General features: G+C 42.5%; 1 protein-coding gene across 1 annotated transcript in view; it reads right to left on the reverse strand.

Annotated features, from left to right (window-relative positions):
• PRKDC (protein kinase, DNA-activated, catalytic subunit) overlaps positions 1 to 17265 on the reverse strand; it is a 114195-nt gene that overhangs the window by 50956 nt on the left and 45974 nt on the right. The window contains exons 43-52 of the mRNA XM_070747733.1: positions 13408 to 13576; positions 11201 to 11266; positions 10248 to 10320; positions 9597 to 9745; positions 5894 to 6031; positions 5668 to 5787; positions 3814 to 3957; positions 2810 to 2961; positions 1252 to 1383; positions 567 to 678 (exon numbers count right to left, since the gene is read on the reverse strand). Of these exons, the coding sequence (XP_070603834.1) occupies positions 567 to 678; positions 1252 to 1383; positions 2810 to 2961; positions 3814 to 3957; positions 5668 to 5787; positions 5894 to 6031; positions 9597 to 9745; positions 10248 to 10320; positions 11201 to 11266; positions 13408 to 13576 (1255 nt within the window). The remainder of the gene's footprint in view (positions 1 to 566; positions 679 to 1251; positions 1384 to 2809; positions 2962 to 3813; positions 3958 to 5667; positions 5788 to 5893; positions 6032 to 9596; positions 9746 to 10247; positions 10321 to 11200; positions 11267 to 13407; positions 13577 to 17265) is intronic.

Below are 17265 nucleotides of genomic sequence, written 5' to 3' on the forward strand. Positions count from 1 at the left end.
GTCTTTCAATGCTATTTTCAATACAAATAGTCCTTGACTTACAAGAGTTTCTTTAGTGACTGTTCAAAGTTACAATGGCATTATAAAAAGCGACTTATGACCATTTTTCATACTGTTGTAGCATTCTTATGATCATGTGACCAAAATTCAGATGCTTGGCAACGCACTCATATTTATGAGGGGTCATGTGATCACCTTTTGCGACCTTATGTCAAGAAAAGTCTATGGAGAAGCCAGATTCACTTTATAATCATATTATTAACAATTGCAGTGTGCTCGCTTCAGCAGCACATATACTAACAATTGCAGTGATTCACCTAATAACAGTGGCAAAAAAAAGATTGTAAAATTGGATAAAACTCACTCAACAACTGTCTAACTTAGTAACAGAAATTTTGGGTTCAACTGTTGTTGTAAATTGAGGACTGCCTGTAGATTAGTCCAATATTTTAGGTCCTAGTATTAAAGTTAATGTATTTTAGGTACTATATTAAGAACCAAATTGATTTAAAAACCTAACTCTTTAATTATAGTATAATAAACCATAAAAAGCATGTTATCCTCACATTTTCTTTCTCAGCAATGTACTGAAGAACAAGTCCCAGTACTTCAGCAGCAGCAGCATATACTTCCTTGTATCTTATCAGAGCAATGTTGTTAGACAAAGCTTGGAAATATCTAACATAAATGAGAAAGATCATTTGTTTCACAATATCTCACAAATGCATATTTATTCCTGACATATATTAAAACATATGATTTTCTCACTAATTTTACATTTAGTCGCAACAGGGTGGTTTATTAAATATCTAGTGAAACATGTAATTTAAATGTAAACTACTTTCCCTACAACTTGAAATTTTCAGATAAAGTTTGAAGAGTTCCAGAGCTATAGATCTGCTTTTTCATCTCCCAATTCTGTTAATAAATTCTCTAAATTTAAAAGGGTTAATTTTCATTCACTGAAAATTATCCCAACACATCAACCTCTTTCCTAAGTTTGAAACATCTCCAAGGATAGAATTTCCGAAACACATTCAAAAATATGAAATATAACCAAAAAAAATCAATCAAATCCTCTAGGAAAATGACAACTGATAGCTAGTAAACTATACTGTATGCCAATTTCATTATTTGTTTTCCAATCTATGTACCCCAAAGTCATCTCCAATTTGTATAACTTTCTTCTTAGCTAAAAGTTTCAATGCTCAATATACCTGGACATGACTATCAGAAAGTTGTAATTCTTACCTTATACTATCTATTTCACACTTTGGATCATATGGAGGTAAATTATTAGCAAGAACAATTCCTAATAATTGAATTCCTACTGAATTGTCTTTTGTATTAGGATCTCCAGCAGAAAATTGTTGAAATATTATCCTGTAGCAAGCAAAGACATAGATGAAGGTACTGAAAATAACAAGTAACCACTGGTGCCAATGAAAACTATCAGGTTGGTGTTTTGTATTGAGAAAGTATAGAGAGCAAAATATTGGTCACTTAATAACTGGAACCACTCATCACATTAAGTTATAATGTTTACCTAAATGGAGACTGGTAGAAAACTGGACAAATAATGTACTATAATATAGTAAGCCATAAATCATGAATAATAGATGGGATTACTTCTCAAACTTAGGAACCATAAACAAATGATTTAATGTGATGCAAAAACATTTCTGATTTAGTCTAATAGAGGCATCTAATAAAAGGTAGCTGAAATCTTGGTCTAGGACAGTGATGGCGAACCTCTTTTTCCTCAGGTGCCGAAAGAGTGTGTGTGCCCACTATTGCACATGCGTGACTGCCCACACCCATAATTCAATGCCTAGGTGTATGTGAAAACAGCTTTCCCTGCCCCACAGAGGCCCTCTGGAGGCCAGAAATGGCCTGTTTCCCAACTTCTAGTGGATCCAGTAGACTTGTGTTTCACCATCCCCAGGCTCCAAAGGCTTCCCTGGAGTTGGGGGAGGGTGTTTGGAAACTACAAATTGTGCAGAATGTAGCCACGCGAGCATGCATGGGAATACCCAGACACGTCCACATTTCTCCAACACTCCGCAGTCTGCACTGGCTGCCAATTGGTTTCCGGACTCAATTTAAAGTGCTGGTTATGACCTATAAAGCCCTACATGGCATCGGACCAGACTACCTGCGGGACCACCTTCTGCCGCATGAGTCCCAGCGACTAGTCAGGTCCTATATTCGGCCTTCTCCAGGTTCCACCAACTACACAATGTCGCTTGGTGGGGTCTAGAGGAATAGCCTTCTCTGTGGCGGCCCTGGCCCTCTGGAATCAGCTCTCCCCGGAGAGTCATACCGCCCCCACCATCCTTGCCTTCCGTAAGAGTCTCAAGACTCATTTATGTCGCCAGGCTTCGGGCTATTAGACCTCTGCCCCTGGCCAACGAAAGTTATGCGAGTTAGTGGATTGAATGTGTATAAGTGTTTTGATGGTTTCTGGGTTTTTTAGATTATTAATTATTGATTAGATTCAGGAGGTTATATATTGTTATTTTATATGTTGTAAGCTGGCCCGAGTCCTTGGAGGGGGCGGCATAAAAGACAAACAAACAAACAAACAAATTTGTGCATATTGTCTCAGATTAGTCCTAGTTTACTTAAAAAGCAGATTTGATAATAGGCCAACAACTACAGAACTTCAATTACAGCATCTCTTAGTATGGCCGATGCTTACTGGGGCTGCTGTTGTACTTCAATAGTGTGCAGAAAGTCAACCCTTCTCATATTTGCTATAGCTCTTGGAGAATTGCATATACAACCACATTTTATTGCCATCATTTACCTGTAAGGTATGTTCAGACAATCCTTCCAGCACTCTATTACTGTCTTGATTATTTCTAGGTTATGTCTAAATACTGCTCTTTTCTGATGAAATACATTTTTCATTAGGAACTCCAACAACCTGTTTGCCAAGACTTCATCCTTTATATTGCCCTGATATGAAAGAATTAGAAAAAGCATATTGCAAATCTTCCTCTTTTCTCATAAAATGGCAAAATATTTGGGAGCTTAAACACATTATATTCAGACTTGCCAAATTCTCCATTTATGACTAATAAATATTCAGAAAAGACAAAAAAAAAAGTCTTATTTTCCAGCAATACAAAATTCTCTTAGCCACTGTTCTATCAAGAATATATGTACTAAAGAGGAGGAAGGATAGGGAAGCAGGAACGGGAAGAAGGGCAGTAGAGGTGGTATTCAGCCGGTTTGGAATGGTACAAGTGAACCGGTATATATATAATGACTGGACCTATCCTCTAGAGGTGGTATTTGTCACGCTGTGATTTTGACAGCCTCCAAAGACATTGAGAAACATCCAGTAGTTAGATAGTTAACTCTGTTTATTAATGTAGCTCCTCCTTTGTGATGTAACCTGTTTGCTCACATCCTTCTTCTTGGAGAAGAAGGCAGTCTCTAGCTTTAGAGAACCCCCATTACGCTTCATCTTCATTTACAATGTAGATGTGCCATTTTATGTCTCCTCAGACGTTACTTTATTTTCTACTTTTCTAATAAAAGAAATTGTTCATTCGAACATGCTCTGTCTGTACTTTAATAACCATCACCTCCGGAAGGTCCTGGCTCAGTTCCAGCGGGCTGAGCACCTTGCTTAAGGTAACGGTCCCTTCTAGAAATCCAACAGTATTAATTTACTTTCCCTATTGGTTCGCAAATGTGAGTGCACTTGCGCACTTCGCTCACATGTGCCAGGGCGGGTGTGCAGGCCCACCAGTAAATAGCTAGTATACTAGCTGCCTTACTATAACCAAGTACATTTCTTACTTTAGGAGTTGCCACATTAGTCCATGAAAGCAAAGTGACCACTATTTCCACCACCATGTAATGTATTCCTTCTCCTCCATTATCTCCAGAAACAACCAGTTGCAGTAAAGGGCCTAGCCACCCCTTTGCATAAGGCTGGAAAACCTGGAGAAGAAAAATCCAAGATTGCCATTGTAAAATTTATTGCATGTTAACTTTGTTATTTACCTCTAATAAAATAAAATTATTATTTAAAAGGTTACCCATTCAAATACCCAACAATCCAAGAACTTGTCATGCCCTACACAACAATATCTAAGCAGATAGATTACATAAAAGGTTAGTTTTTCAATCTCTGATTTATATTCATAATTAATGTAAGAGTTACTACCTCAATCAAATCCCTCTATTAGTAGGTATCAATCAATTGCTACCCACAATATAAAATACAAAATTCTGGATAATTCCAGAATGTCTATTGAATCATCAGGTTTTACTGCTTTTAAAAGGAACATCCTTCAACTACTGTTATCTAGCATAACTTTGTATGAGTTCAAATACTTTGGTACAGGGAGAGGGATAAATTAATCATCACAGGGGAGATAACATTGCTGTCTACAGGATGCCAATTAAGATCAAACAAATGTCCTTCCACTCTTCATTTCACGAACAGCTAATTACACTGTAAATTATAACGCTGTTCATAAAGCTACTAACCAAATTGTATGGACAGTGGCTTTCTGTCTAGAAAAGATACTATTTAGCCAAGGAATTATCATCCCTTACTCCAGAGATTTGATAAAACTTGTGAATCAGAAGCAGCTATCGCTTGGTTGGGAGGGCTTACTTTTGAGCAACAGCACAGAGACTGATGATATTGAAGTTATTTTGCACCCTTGTCTATTCACAGTCAAAATGTATGCATAGTAATAACAATATTATATGACCATAGTTTGCTCCACCTCACATAGGCGTTTACTAGCTACACTAATTACTTAAGAAATCAGCTAGGAATCTATATTTGCTTAGAAAAATAATATATTTCAACAAGCTGCAAAAAAAATCCCTCACAAGATCAAAGACAGAGTTTATTTGGTTTTGTTATGCCTATATTTACTTTGAACTTTTACTTTTTACTTTTGTCACTTCCGGTAATATTTGGAAATCTTGTTCATAAAAAGAATGTTAAACTGACTCTATTTAATAAAAACACCAGAACTACCATGAGTAGACTTTATATATTGTCTTGTTTAAAGACTGTTCAGTTAATACAGCTTTGTAACCAATCCTCACATCTCTCACAGCATCCCAATCACAGGATCACCATTTCGGTACTTCACAACCAGCTTCTACTAAGTAGAATTATTGAAGAATATAAAAGTGAAACCACAAGTTGAAGTCATGTGATATCTTGCTGAATGACCACAGTGGAAATGATATTCTTGTGATACCTTCCTCAGTGACCATGGTGCATTAATGACAGACTTGCTGATCACAATTGTGGTATATTAGCTGCTCTGATAACCCAAAGAAATTTATTTATTTATTTATTTATTCATTCATTCGATTTTTATGCTGCCCTTCTCCTTAGACTCAGGGCAGCTTACAACATGTTAGCAATAGCACTTTTTTAACAGAGCAAGGCTATTGCCCCCACAATCCGGGTCCTCATTTTACCTACCTCGGAAGGCTGAGTCAACCTTGAGCCGGTGATGAGATTTGAACCACTGACCTTCAGATCTACAAGTCAGCTTCAGTGGCCTGCAGTACAGTACTCTACCTGCTGCGCCACCCCAGCTCATCATCATGCATTGCTATTCAATGCAAGAATACCAGCTATATACTACAACTTTTCTCTATCATAAAAAAACTTACTTCCTCTGTGTTCACAATGAGTTTTGCTATAAAGAGACGAATATTTAGAGGTATAGCAGAATTTCCCAGTTTGCTGAGCAAAAACTTCATCCACGGAGGAAGTTCTGGTGAATTTGTATCCTGAATATCCAAAACAAAATATACAAATTTATATATATGAAACCATACTTATTATAAATTAAGTTAACTGAAAGTCAATTCCACAAAGCTACAATGGAATACTTACTTTTTCTACTACCGGTGTGATATTATTTCTATGCATATGTTTGAGTAGGGTTGTCATAGAAGCCATACACTCGTGCTGATTGAGCTCATCCATTTCTAACTCCATCACATCATCTGGAACCTCAGTATCTGTAATCTCCTTTTAGAATAATAATTAATTTCAATTTTGTCTTAGTCATTCCTTTTCGTTCAGATTTTTGCTATAATAATGCTACCCATAAAGAATGCATATAATATACCCTGTTTTTTCAAGCTGCTTTATCAGGCAAAGCTGATATTTCTCAAAGTTTTTCATATAATATTCTTGTATGTCTATTTATTTAAAGAATATGGTAGCAAGAAACTTGATTTAAATGAAGTATGAACTTGGTACAGTAATACCTCGTCTTACAAACTTAATTGGTTCTGGGAGGAGGTTCGTAAGGCGAAAAGTTTGTAAGACGAAACAATGTTTCCCATAAGAAACAATGTAAAATCAATTAATGCGTGCAAGCAAAAAATATATATGCAAAAACGGCGCTTCGCTGGCTGCCGCCGCCCGTCTGTCACCTTTTGAAACAGCCGGGCGCTTCTCAGTGTTCTCCCGAATGCCAAACACGGAAGTTCGGCAAATGTTCGGTTTCGGGAGGCCACCAAGAAGCCCCGCTGCCCGGCTGTCGCCTTTTGAAACAGCCGGGGGGCTTCTCGGTGTTCTCCCGAACGCCGAACCCGAAAGTTCGGCAAAGTTCAGGTTCGGTGTTTGGGTTCAGGAGGATGCCGAGAAGCCCTGCCGCCCGGCTGTCAGCTTTGCAAAAGAGCCGCGGAGCTGTCGGCCGGTCAGGAGGCTCAAACGGAGGTGGGGAATCCCAACAGGGAATTCCATGGGCGGAGCTTTGACGTCACGTAGACGTCCTTCCTGGCCGGCTGAAACGTATGATGAGGGGTTCGTATCACGAGGTACTACTGTATCTGATTAATACAGTGATCCCCCGGTTATTGCGTTCCCGACCATTGCGAACAGGGTAATTTGCGATTTTTCAACCCGGAAGTCAAAACACCATCTGCGCATGCGTGCCTTTTTTTTTTCCTATGGGCACGCATGCGTAGATGGTGCCCGGCAGATCAGCTGCTGGGCGGCTTCCCTGGGTCTTCCCCCTCTTGCTGGCATCAGCGAGGAGTTTCCCCACCGCCCACGCAAACTCCTCGCTGCCGCTCGCCCGCCCTTCGCCCGCCCACGCCGTTCGCTCCCCCTCTTGCTGCGGGAGGGCGAGAAGCCCTCCCCAGCACCCGCTCTCCCGCCCTTCGCCGCTCGCCCGCCCATCGCCCTGGCCCGGAGCAGCCGACAGAGGTAGACGGATGATCCATCGCCGCTTCTTCCCAGCGGAGAAATTCCAGCCCCCACCTGGTCCCGCCCGATCCTCCTCCCTGAGGCAGCTCGCTCTCCCATGGCCGCTTCCTCCACCCTCCATCGCAAGCCCTCGCCACCGCAGCCAACGCACACTGCGATCTTCAAACCCGGCTCCTTTCGGCCCAGCATCCCGGGCCAAGCAGCTGCCTTCCGTGACTGAGCCTGGCTCGCCCGGAAGATCGTAGCGCGGGTTGGCTGCAGCGGCGGCGACGTTGCTGCCGGCTTAGCTTCCCTCGCCAGCGCAGCCAACGTGCGCTACGATCTTCCGGGCGAGCCAGGCTCAGTGACGGAAGGCAGCCGCTTGGCCCGGGATGCTGGGCCGAGAGGAGCCGGCCTTGATCCGCTGAGCCTGGCCGGCTTGGCTTCCCTCACCGGCGCAGGCAACACGCGCTGCCATCTTCCGGGCCAGCCAGGCTCAGCGGATCAAGCCCGGCTCCTCTCGGCCCAGCATCCCGGGCCAAGCGGCTGCCTTCCGTCACTGAGCCTGGCTCGCCCGGAAGATCGTAGCGCGGGTTGGCTGCAGCGGCGGTGACGTTGCTGCCGGCTTAGCTTCCCTCGCCAGCGCAGCCAACGTGCGCTACGATCTTCTGGGCGAGCCAGGCTCAGTGACGGAAGGCAGCCGCTTGGCCCGGGATGCTGGGCCGAGAGGAGCCGGCCTTGATCCGCTGAGCCTGGCCGGCTTGGCTTCCCTCACCGGCGCAGGCAACACGCGCTGCCATCTTCCGGGCCAGCCAGGCTCAGCGGATCAAGCCCGGCTCCTCTCGGCCCAGCATCCCGGGCCAAGCGGCTGCCTTCCGTCACTGAGCCTGGCTTGCCCGGAAGATCGTAGCGCGCGTTGGCTGCAGCGGCGAGGGAAGTCAAGCCGGCAGCAATGTCGCCACCACTGCAGCCAACGCGCGCTACGATCTTCTGGGCGAGCCAGGCTCAGTGACGGAAGGCAGCCGCTTGGCCCGGGATGCTGGGCCGAGAGGAGCCGGGCTTGATCCGCTGAGCCTGGCCGGCTTGGCTTCCCTCACTGGCGCAGGCAACACGCGCTGCCATCTTCTGGGCCAGCCAGGCTCAGCGGATCAAGCCTGGCTCCTCTCGGCCCAGCATCCCGGGCCAAGCGGCTGCCTTCCGTCACTGAGCCTGGCTCGCCCGGAAGATCGTAGCGCACGTTGGCTGCGCTGGCGAGGGAAGCCAAGCCGGCAGCAACGTCGCCGCCGGCATGGGCGGCTTGCCAGCACCCCCCGGTCCCCCAACCCGGGTTTGGGGGGCTGCTAGGAAGCCGCCCATGCCGGCGGCGACGTTTTAAAACAGGAACCCCAATCTTCGGCTCCTCGCTAGCGCTGCGGGAGTAAAAACACCATCTGCGCATGCGCAGATGGTGTTTTTACTTCCGCAGCGCTACTTCGCGAAAACCCGCTCGTTGCGGGGGGTCCTGGAACGGAACCCTCGCAATGATCGGGGGATCACTGTACTTCAATCACTATTCCTCTAAAAATCCCAAACTCCAAAATGAACACAAATGGAAATATGAACAATGCAAAAAAACATTGGGAAAGATGGATTTATTGCAATAATGTAACTAAAAGACTCTCCAGATTTCCCTGGATTCTATCTGGAGCTCTCCAAGAAACAATGGTTTAACAAAACAAAGTTGCTTGGCTATTTATTACACACCTAATTTATTATTTCCTTTTAGATTTGGGAGAAAATCCCAATTAGAATGTTCATTTCAATTTCTATGCTCTGCACATTCCATGGGCTCTATCATTTGATGTGAAAAATAAATTAAACCTAGCTTTATAAAGTTTGAAGTTATGAAGGCTTTTATATAGGGAGCATTGTAACTGGAGTGTTGAAAACACGTTTGTACAATGTCCAGTAAAATAATAAAAAATAATAAATGACAAACTGTCAAATTTGCCTGAAGTGGAAAATTTTTGATCCAGCCCACATCTCTTATCCCTGTCTTTCCCCTCACAATGTACTCAAGGCAATTATTATAATCAAGCTTAATTAGACAACCTAATGGTAAGCATGCCTATTTATTCTGCTGCTGAGATACTAATGTTGGAACCTTCCTGTTTCTCACAGTTCAAATCTGTCATTTAGATTTAAGGAATCACATAAATATTGGTAATGACAATAATGTGCCTGACTAATTATGGATTTAAGTCTTGCTCAAAAGGAGATAGTATTTTATGGGGAAACTAGGTTGCTATTAGAGAGCAGTTATTACATCCTCTGACAATTTTCTACAAACTAAAGGAATTGTTTGGACTAAAAAACAGTATAGTTAAACAAACAGTTACACTTGTATAAATTAAATCACCTTTTTACTGATGTGAGAACCGGAACTCGTAGGATCTTCAGAGCTGTATGAAAAACTCTGTATTCCAGTTGAGAAATCAAATTGGCTCATTTCTTCGCTTAAACTGCTATCTACCATATATGACGCGGACGCTAAATAGTGTGGTTCAGCTAGAAGGAAAATAATTTGGCTTAAATAAACAAGAAGCTTCTCAATAAAAATAACAAAATCTATTAAACAAACCTCTTCGTATGTTTCCAATAAATAATGCTAAATAAAATTTCTTCTTTCAAAATTCTTTTCTGAATTTTCTGATTTCATCATTACATTGCATTTATCCCTTAATTTAAAAAAATATTGAGTGAACGTTAATACTGAAAACACTAAGAGACGTGGCCCAGATTGTTATCCCTAGAATTTTGTCCTGCTCAGTTGCAAAGCCCACTTGCTTTTCACTGCGCTCATCATAGTTACACACCAAAGGTGTCATGCCATGCTGGTTTCAACTGGCTTCTTGTAGATCTGATGCCAATTACGATTCTAGCTCTCTAGATTGGTTTTGTTTATTTCTGCTTTCAAAATAAACTTTATATTAGTAGACGTATATTCATGCTTCACACAGAATAACTTAAGCCACCATCAAGTCCTCTTTTTTGTAGACATAGCAAATACCTGAATCCCCAATCATTGCATGTCTGGCTTCTTTCCTAATGGTTATATACCGTTTTTTCTTTTCCAGAGGGACCTAGAAAATATAAGAAGCTTTCAGGTATTTAATATATTTACAGAATTTCTAAACGAACCAAGAAAAATACAAGGAATTCTGTGGCATCTTAGACACTAATAAATGCATGATTGCACTACCCAGTTTGTTTCTAGGCACCTGGCTTTTGAGTGGCATGCTAGATAGCAATGCTCCAAAAAGTAGAGAATCTGGTTAGATAAATTTCGGCTTCACTTACCCAACAAGAGAGATTACCCTCCACTTATTAATTTTTTGTCACATTAAAAATGAGACTTTGGTAAGTTTTGGAGGAGTTAAACAATCATCGTAGGGGCTAAAGCTGTGCATCAATAGTGTAAGAACTTGCCTACATAGTCATATTGTTTAAAATGGGGCCCCCAATGTCCACTCCACATCCCAGTACTGGGCTGCAGCCTATTGAGAGCCAGGCTGTGCAAGCAGTAGGTGAGTGCATACGTGAAACTACATTTGCGTGGTAGGTGTGTGCATAAGCATGTGCATCCCCTCTCCCCTTCCCTGCAGAGCTGGCTGGGGACTGCTGCTTTAAGGTAAGAAAAGTTTCACCATGCCAAAATTAAACTTGAAATTCATCATAATCCACATCAAACAGCAGCGGGAAGAACTAGGCTAACATTTGCCAAAGGACACAATCCGTTCATAGTACCATAGAATTATATATGAATACTAATTCAAGGACTATGATACTTATTTTCTGTTTAGGCTCATTAACCTTACTGTACAACTTTTACAATTGAATTTTTCCCCCCAATAACCTTATCTGGGAATACTAACTTCTTGTATTATCTATGCCACATTCTAGTATCATGCGACATAAAAATGATTGCAATTTCAGAACACCTAGGGAATTAAGATTTCTTACCTCAATCTCTATGGGAAATGAATAACGATGCTGTAAATCTAACAAATTTTCGAAAATAAGCAGATTCTGTAGGACAAAAGCAAATTTTAATCTGATCACCATGATTTACATTATTACAAACATTTTTTTTAATTTAATCATAATATATCATTACTGGCACTCAATAAGCAACCTAGGCAGGTATACACAATTTTTTAAAAAGCAGTATTACATACAAAAATAAATATAAAAATGCAATATAACACAGCATCTTGTGCCTAAGGCAGCTCAAACACCAAAGACAAACACTCAACAAATCTGAATTCAGGAAGCCTCAAAACCTAAGGCTGCTTGTACTTTATAGGATTGAATCTGATTCATCCAGTTTCCTAGTCTTTCTACATTACTTGGACAAGCAAGTGCTGATATGTATAAATATCAGGACACTTATAACCTCATGCAAGAGATGACCTAACCAAGAAGTCTCATTTGGACATTAAACAGGAGTGGATAGAATTGAACCATGAGGCCCGCTACAGAGTAAGGGCTGGGGACAAGGGTCACTACAGTGGAACCCCGACATAAGAGCTGCTCTACTTAAGAGCAACTCGAGATAAGAGCTGGGAGGGGAGAGATATTTTTGTTCTACTTACAAGCCCAAATTCGAGATACAAGCGCCAAGGAGCTGTCTCCTGAAGCCAAACGCTAACTTCCGCGTTCGGCTTCAGGAGACAGCTGCGAAGCGGCGCGCGTGTTTTAAAAGGTTGCAGCCGGCCTGGGGGGCTCGGGGGGGGGTGCTTGCAGCTTTCTTTCTTGCTCTTTTTCTTTCTCTCTTTTACCTTCCCTTCTATTTCTTCTTTTCTTTCTCCTTCCCACCCTCTTCCCTCCCTCCCTCCCTTCACTCATTCCTCTCTTACTCTCCCCTTTCATAAGTTTCCTTGCTTCCTTCCTCTGTTCCTGTCCCTTCCCCCTTTCTTTCTTTCTTTCTTTCTTGCTTTCTTTCTTTCTTGCTCTTTTTCTTTCTCTCTTTTACCTTCCATTCCTCTATTTCTTCTTTTCTTTCTCCTTCCCACCTTCTTCCCTCCCTCCCTCCTTTCACTCATTCCTCTCTTACTCTCCCCTTTCATAAGTTCCCTTGCTTCCTTCCTCTGTTCCTGTCCCTTCCCCCTTTCTTTCTTTCTTTCTTTCTTGCTCTTTTTCTTTCTCTCTTTTACCTTCCCTTCCTCTATTTCTTCTTTTCTTTCTCCTTCCCACCTTCTTCCCTCCCTCCCTCCCTCCCTTCACTCATTCCTCTCTTACTCTCCCCTTTCATAAGTTTCCTTGCTTCCTTCCTCTGTTCCTGTCCCTTCCCTCTTTCCTTCCTTCCTTCCCACCCTCCGTCCATTCATTCACCCATTCCTCTCTTGATCGCTTAAAGCTGGTCCCTGGTGCAAAAAGGGTTGGGGACCTCTGTCCTACAGGATTGGGTGGCAGAGAAGTTGAACATATGTAAATTTAAAAGTTTAAGAAAGTTTACAAGTTAAGTGAAAGAAACTTCATTATTCATTTATATGTACATGTACATTTCTTCATTAAAAACATGTCTTTCTGCATAATTTAGACTAACTATGTGAGTTTTTTGAGGGCTGGAACCAATTAAAATTATTTACATTAATTCCTATGGGGAAAAGTCGTTCGAGATAAGAGCTGCTCGACTTAAGAGCCCAGGTCCGGAACGAATTAAACTCGTATCTCGAGGTACCACTGTATTAGAGAAAGGAGAGCCACTGCAATGCCATCTCTCCCATTCCCAAATCTCCCAAACCAACCCAGAAAAAAACTATCATCAATGGTATTTAAGGCAGCATTTGCTACATTTTGTATTCTTCTACCTATTGATAAGAGCACAATTCAACCAATTTTGGACGATGAAGGTAATTTTTACTATGGAAATATTTTAAAATTTTATCCATTCAACTTTCATTAATTTCATCTTGGTGTCCATTTATTCACTCAATCCATTTATACAGTTGCCAACTAAACTGCATAACGCTGGATGGCTTATAGTAATTTAAAAACTACAAAATCAATAAACTCAAACTACATAAAATATATAAAACCAATACAAATTAATATTAACAAAACCCCCAGGCAGGGCCTAAAAAATACTCTATCACAGTTTAAGCTGTTGACCACCTTTCTACACCAAAATGCCATCTTGGAACTAGTATCTGTTTACTACTACGTACTTTGTCTGGTTTTTCAGTGAACAGAAAACCTTGATAGAATTTGCTTTCATTGAAGACACAGCTGATAACTGCAATGGCACAATTATATGCAGCACAATGAAACTGTCTCCTGTTTTCCAACAATTGTGTTTCCCCCGACATATTTTCTGTAAAGGCATCATAACAGTACCTTGAAAGGAAGTAAAAACAAAGGAAAAATATGAAGACATATTTAAAAATACCGTGTTTCCCCGAAAATAAGACACTGTCTTATATTAATTTTTGCTCCAAAGATTGTGCTACGTCTTATTTTCAGGGGGTGCCTTATATTTCTCAAATAAGACAAATTCACAGGCAGAAAAGCTGACACCCCCAAAGAAAGTGTACTGTACGGTACACTGATTATGGTACGGTACCTGTCAGTATGGCACACACACACACAAACGATGGCACTTATATGGTACAACAGTATACTCCCACCATTGCAGCTTCCGGCCACCAGAGGAACTACAGTCTACGCACTTTAGTGGAGACTGTAGTGGCGGTGAGACAGCAGCAGACTGTGTCTGCTGTACTGGACGGTACAAAGCGATGGAAGGTGCCAGCAGGGGACGCCACATTATTACGGTACCGCTATGAACAGCTTTGAATGGTATCGTATGTTTTTCCACTGTACCGTATGTAAACTTGACTACGCCTTATTTTGGGGGGGATGCCTTACACAGTGGAACCCCGACATACGAGCAGCTCTACTTACGAGCTACTCGAGATACGAGCTGGGAGAGTAGAGAAATTTTTGCTCGACTCACGAGCTTCCATTCGGGATACGAGCCGAGAAGAGCCGGCCTGGCTTGCTTTGCTTCCGAGCTGATGCAGAGCCGAATAAAGCGTCACGCCCCTCTGACGCTTTCGGCGGCTTCCGAAGCGATGCTGGGCTCTTTTGCCGCCAAAAGCGTCAGGGGGGCGTGACGCTTTATTCGGCTCTGCAAAGCAAACCAGCCTGGCTCTTCTCCGTTCGTATCCAGCGCTTGGTGAGTCCTTGGCTTCTGCTGGGGGTGGGGGGATCTGAACTCTTTCTGCTGGGGGTGGGGGGATCTGAACGCTCTCCCTGGCTGGGAGCACTTTCGCTGCGAGAGAGGGCTTTCCCGAAAGGGATGGAGAAAGCCCTCTCTCGCAGCGAAAGTGCTCCCAGCCAGGAGGCTGCGAGAGAGGGCTTTCTCCGCCCTTTCGAGAAAGCGCGCCTGTCTGAAAAGATCGCCGCCGGTCTGGTGGGGTTTTGCAGCAACCTCCGAGCAACCTGGGCTCGGAGGTTGCTGCAAAACCCCACCGGACCGGCGGCGATCTTTTCAGACAGGCGTGCCGATTCTCCGCTTTTAGCAGTGAGCGGAGAATCGGCGCGCCTGTCTGAAAAGCTCGTAGCCGGCATGGGGCGATGTTCCATGCCGGCTACGATCTTTTTAAACAGATGCGCCGATTCGCCGCTCACCCGGAGTGAGCGGAGAATCGGCGTGCCTGTCCGAAAAGCTCGTAGCTGGCATGGAACATCCCCCCATGCCAGCTACGAGCTTTTCAGACAGGCGCGCCGATTCTCCGCTCACTGCTAAAAGCGGAGAATCGGCACGCCTGTCTGAAAAGCTCGTAGCTGGCATGGGGGGGATGTTCCATGCCGGCTACGATCTTTTTAAACAGATGCGCCGATTCGCCGCTCACCCGGAGTGAGCGGAGAATCGGCGCGCCTGTCTGAAAAGATCGGAGCCAGCATGGAAAGCCCCCCCATGCCGGCTCCGAAGCACCGGGCACCCCTCAGCCGACGTCTTTTCCCCTCAGCCCTCGGGCTTGCACGCATTAATCACTTTTCCATTGTTTCCTATGGGAAACAATGCTTCGACCTACGAGCTCTTCGACATACGAGGTTCCTTCCGGAACCAATTAATTTCGTATGTCGGGGTTCCACTGTATTAGCAAATTCTGCAAAACCTCTGACATGCCTTACTTTTGGGGTATGTCTTATTTTCGGGGAAACAGGGTATGTATGTACTCTTCCCAAACTGCTACCCTATGTATGCATGCACTAGAACTCCTAATACATCTGAACATCAGGGCTATTAATTGAGATCTAATTTGCTGAATAAATACATTCCAGCAAACTGAAGATGTATCTGGATTTAGTTGAGATCTATTTATTTATTTTATTAATATTCCATTCCAATCATAACCAACTAGAGGTGGTATTCAGTAGATTCTGACCAGTTCTGGCAAACAGGTAGCGGAAATTTTAAGTAGTTCCGAGAACTAGTAAATACCACCTCTGACTAGCCCCATCCCCATCTATTCTCTGACTCCAGAGTCCTAGCTGATCAGGAGGAAATGGGGATTTTGGAGTAACCTTCCCTTGGAGTGGAGAGGGAATGGAGATTTTACAGTATCCTTCCCCTACCTGCCTATGTAATTTTTTGTGTGTATGATATGACTGTATGTATGTTTTTTATATATTGGGGTTTCTGTTTTTTAGACTTCTTAAAATGTATTATTGTTATTTTAGATTCTAACTATTAGATTTGGCATTGTATATTGTTTTTATCATTGCTGTGAGCCGCCTCAAGTCTACAGAGAGGGGCGGCATACAAATCTGATTAATAATAATAATAATAATAATAATAATAATAATAATAATAATAATGCCCACCAAGCCATCTCTACGGAGAGGGGCGGCATACAAATCTAATTAATAATAATAATAATAATAATAATAATAATAATAATAATAATAATAATGCCCACAGAACTGGTAGTAAAAAATTTGAATCCCACCACTGTAAAATCAACCCTCAGTCTCCAGTGTACCCTATTTATATAAATAAGGCTAAAAGATACAGATAATACCATAAATAAATCCATAAATTTATATAAAACATAAATGATACAATATTTATGACAAGGCCAGAGGAAAAAAGTGAAAGTGTACATTCATTAATTTCCAAACTGCAGAGGGCAGCAGTTTGTAAGTCATCCTACAGCAGAAGTGTCAAACTCGAGTTGTCATGGCGGCATCACAGGACATATTGGGACTTTTCCCCCTTAGCTAAACCAGTCTTGGGCAGCAGCAGCACGTGATGCATCTGACCCGCGTGCCACAACTTTGACACTCCTGTCCTAGAGCCTTTTGAAAAAAGTCCAGGCCTTTTTTGAAATCTTTATCTCATTCACGCCAGTAAAATATTTTTACTGAATTTATTTTATGGAATTTATTTAATCGCTAACAAAAATCAAACTTATGAAGGAAAGCAACATAATTTCTTTTAAGATTTTCAGGATAAACCTGTAAAATCAAGAAAGAATTGTGGATTCTCTTCTAAACATATAGGAAAAGTTTATTAAGTGTTTATCATTATTAATAGATTTAGATTTAATTGGATTTGTATGCCGCCCCTCTCCGAGGACTTGAGGCGGCTCATAGCATGTACAGAACAACAGGAAAGAATAATAACAATCCAATTAGTACATTAAAAAACAATCTTAAAATTCTAATTAAAAAACTATCATTATCATTCATTCAACAGTCAAACTAAAGCATTCATTGGTCGGGGTGGAAGAGTTTAGGAACCCCAGGCCTGGCGGCAAAGATGAGTTTTTAAACTCTTTCAAAAGACGAGGAGGGTGGGGGCAGTATGAATCTCCGGGGGGAGCTGATTCCAGAGGGCCGGGCCCCCCACAGAGAAGGCTCTTCCCCTAGGTCCCGCAAGCCGACATTGGTTGACGGGACCCTAAGGAGACCAACTCTGTGGGACTTCACCAGTCGCTGGGATTCGTGCGGCAGAAGGTGGTCTCAAAGATAAACTGGTCCTTTGCCATGTAATGTAATAGTGTAATACTGCTCCT

This window comes from Erythrolamprus reginae, chromosome 3, assembly GCF_031021105.1.
Source record: "Erythrolamprus reginae isolate rEryReg1 chromosome 3, rEryReg1.hap1, whole genome shotgun sequence".
Taxonomy (NCBI): domain Eukaryota; kingdom Metazoa; phylum Chordata; class Lepidosauria; order Squamata; family Dipsadidae; genus Erythrolamprus; species Erythrolamprus reginae.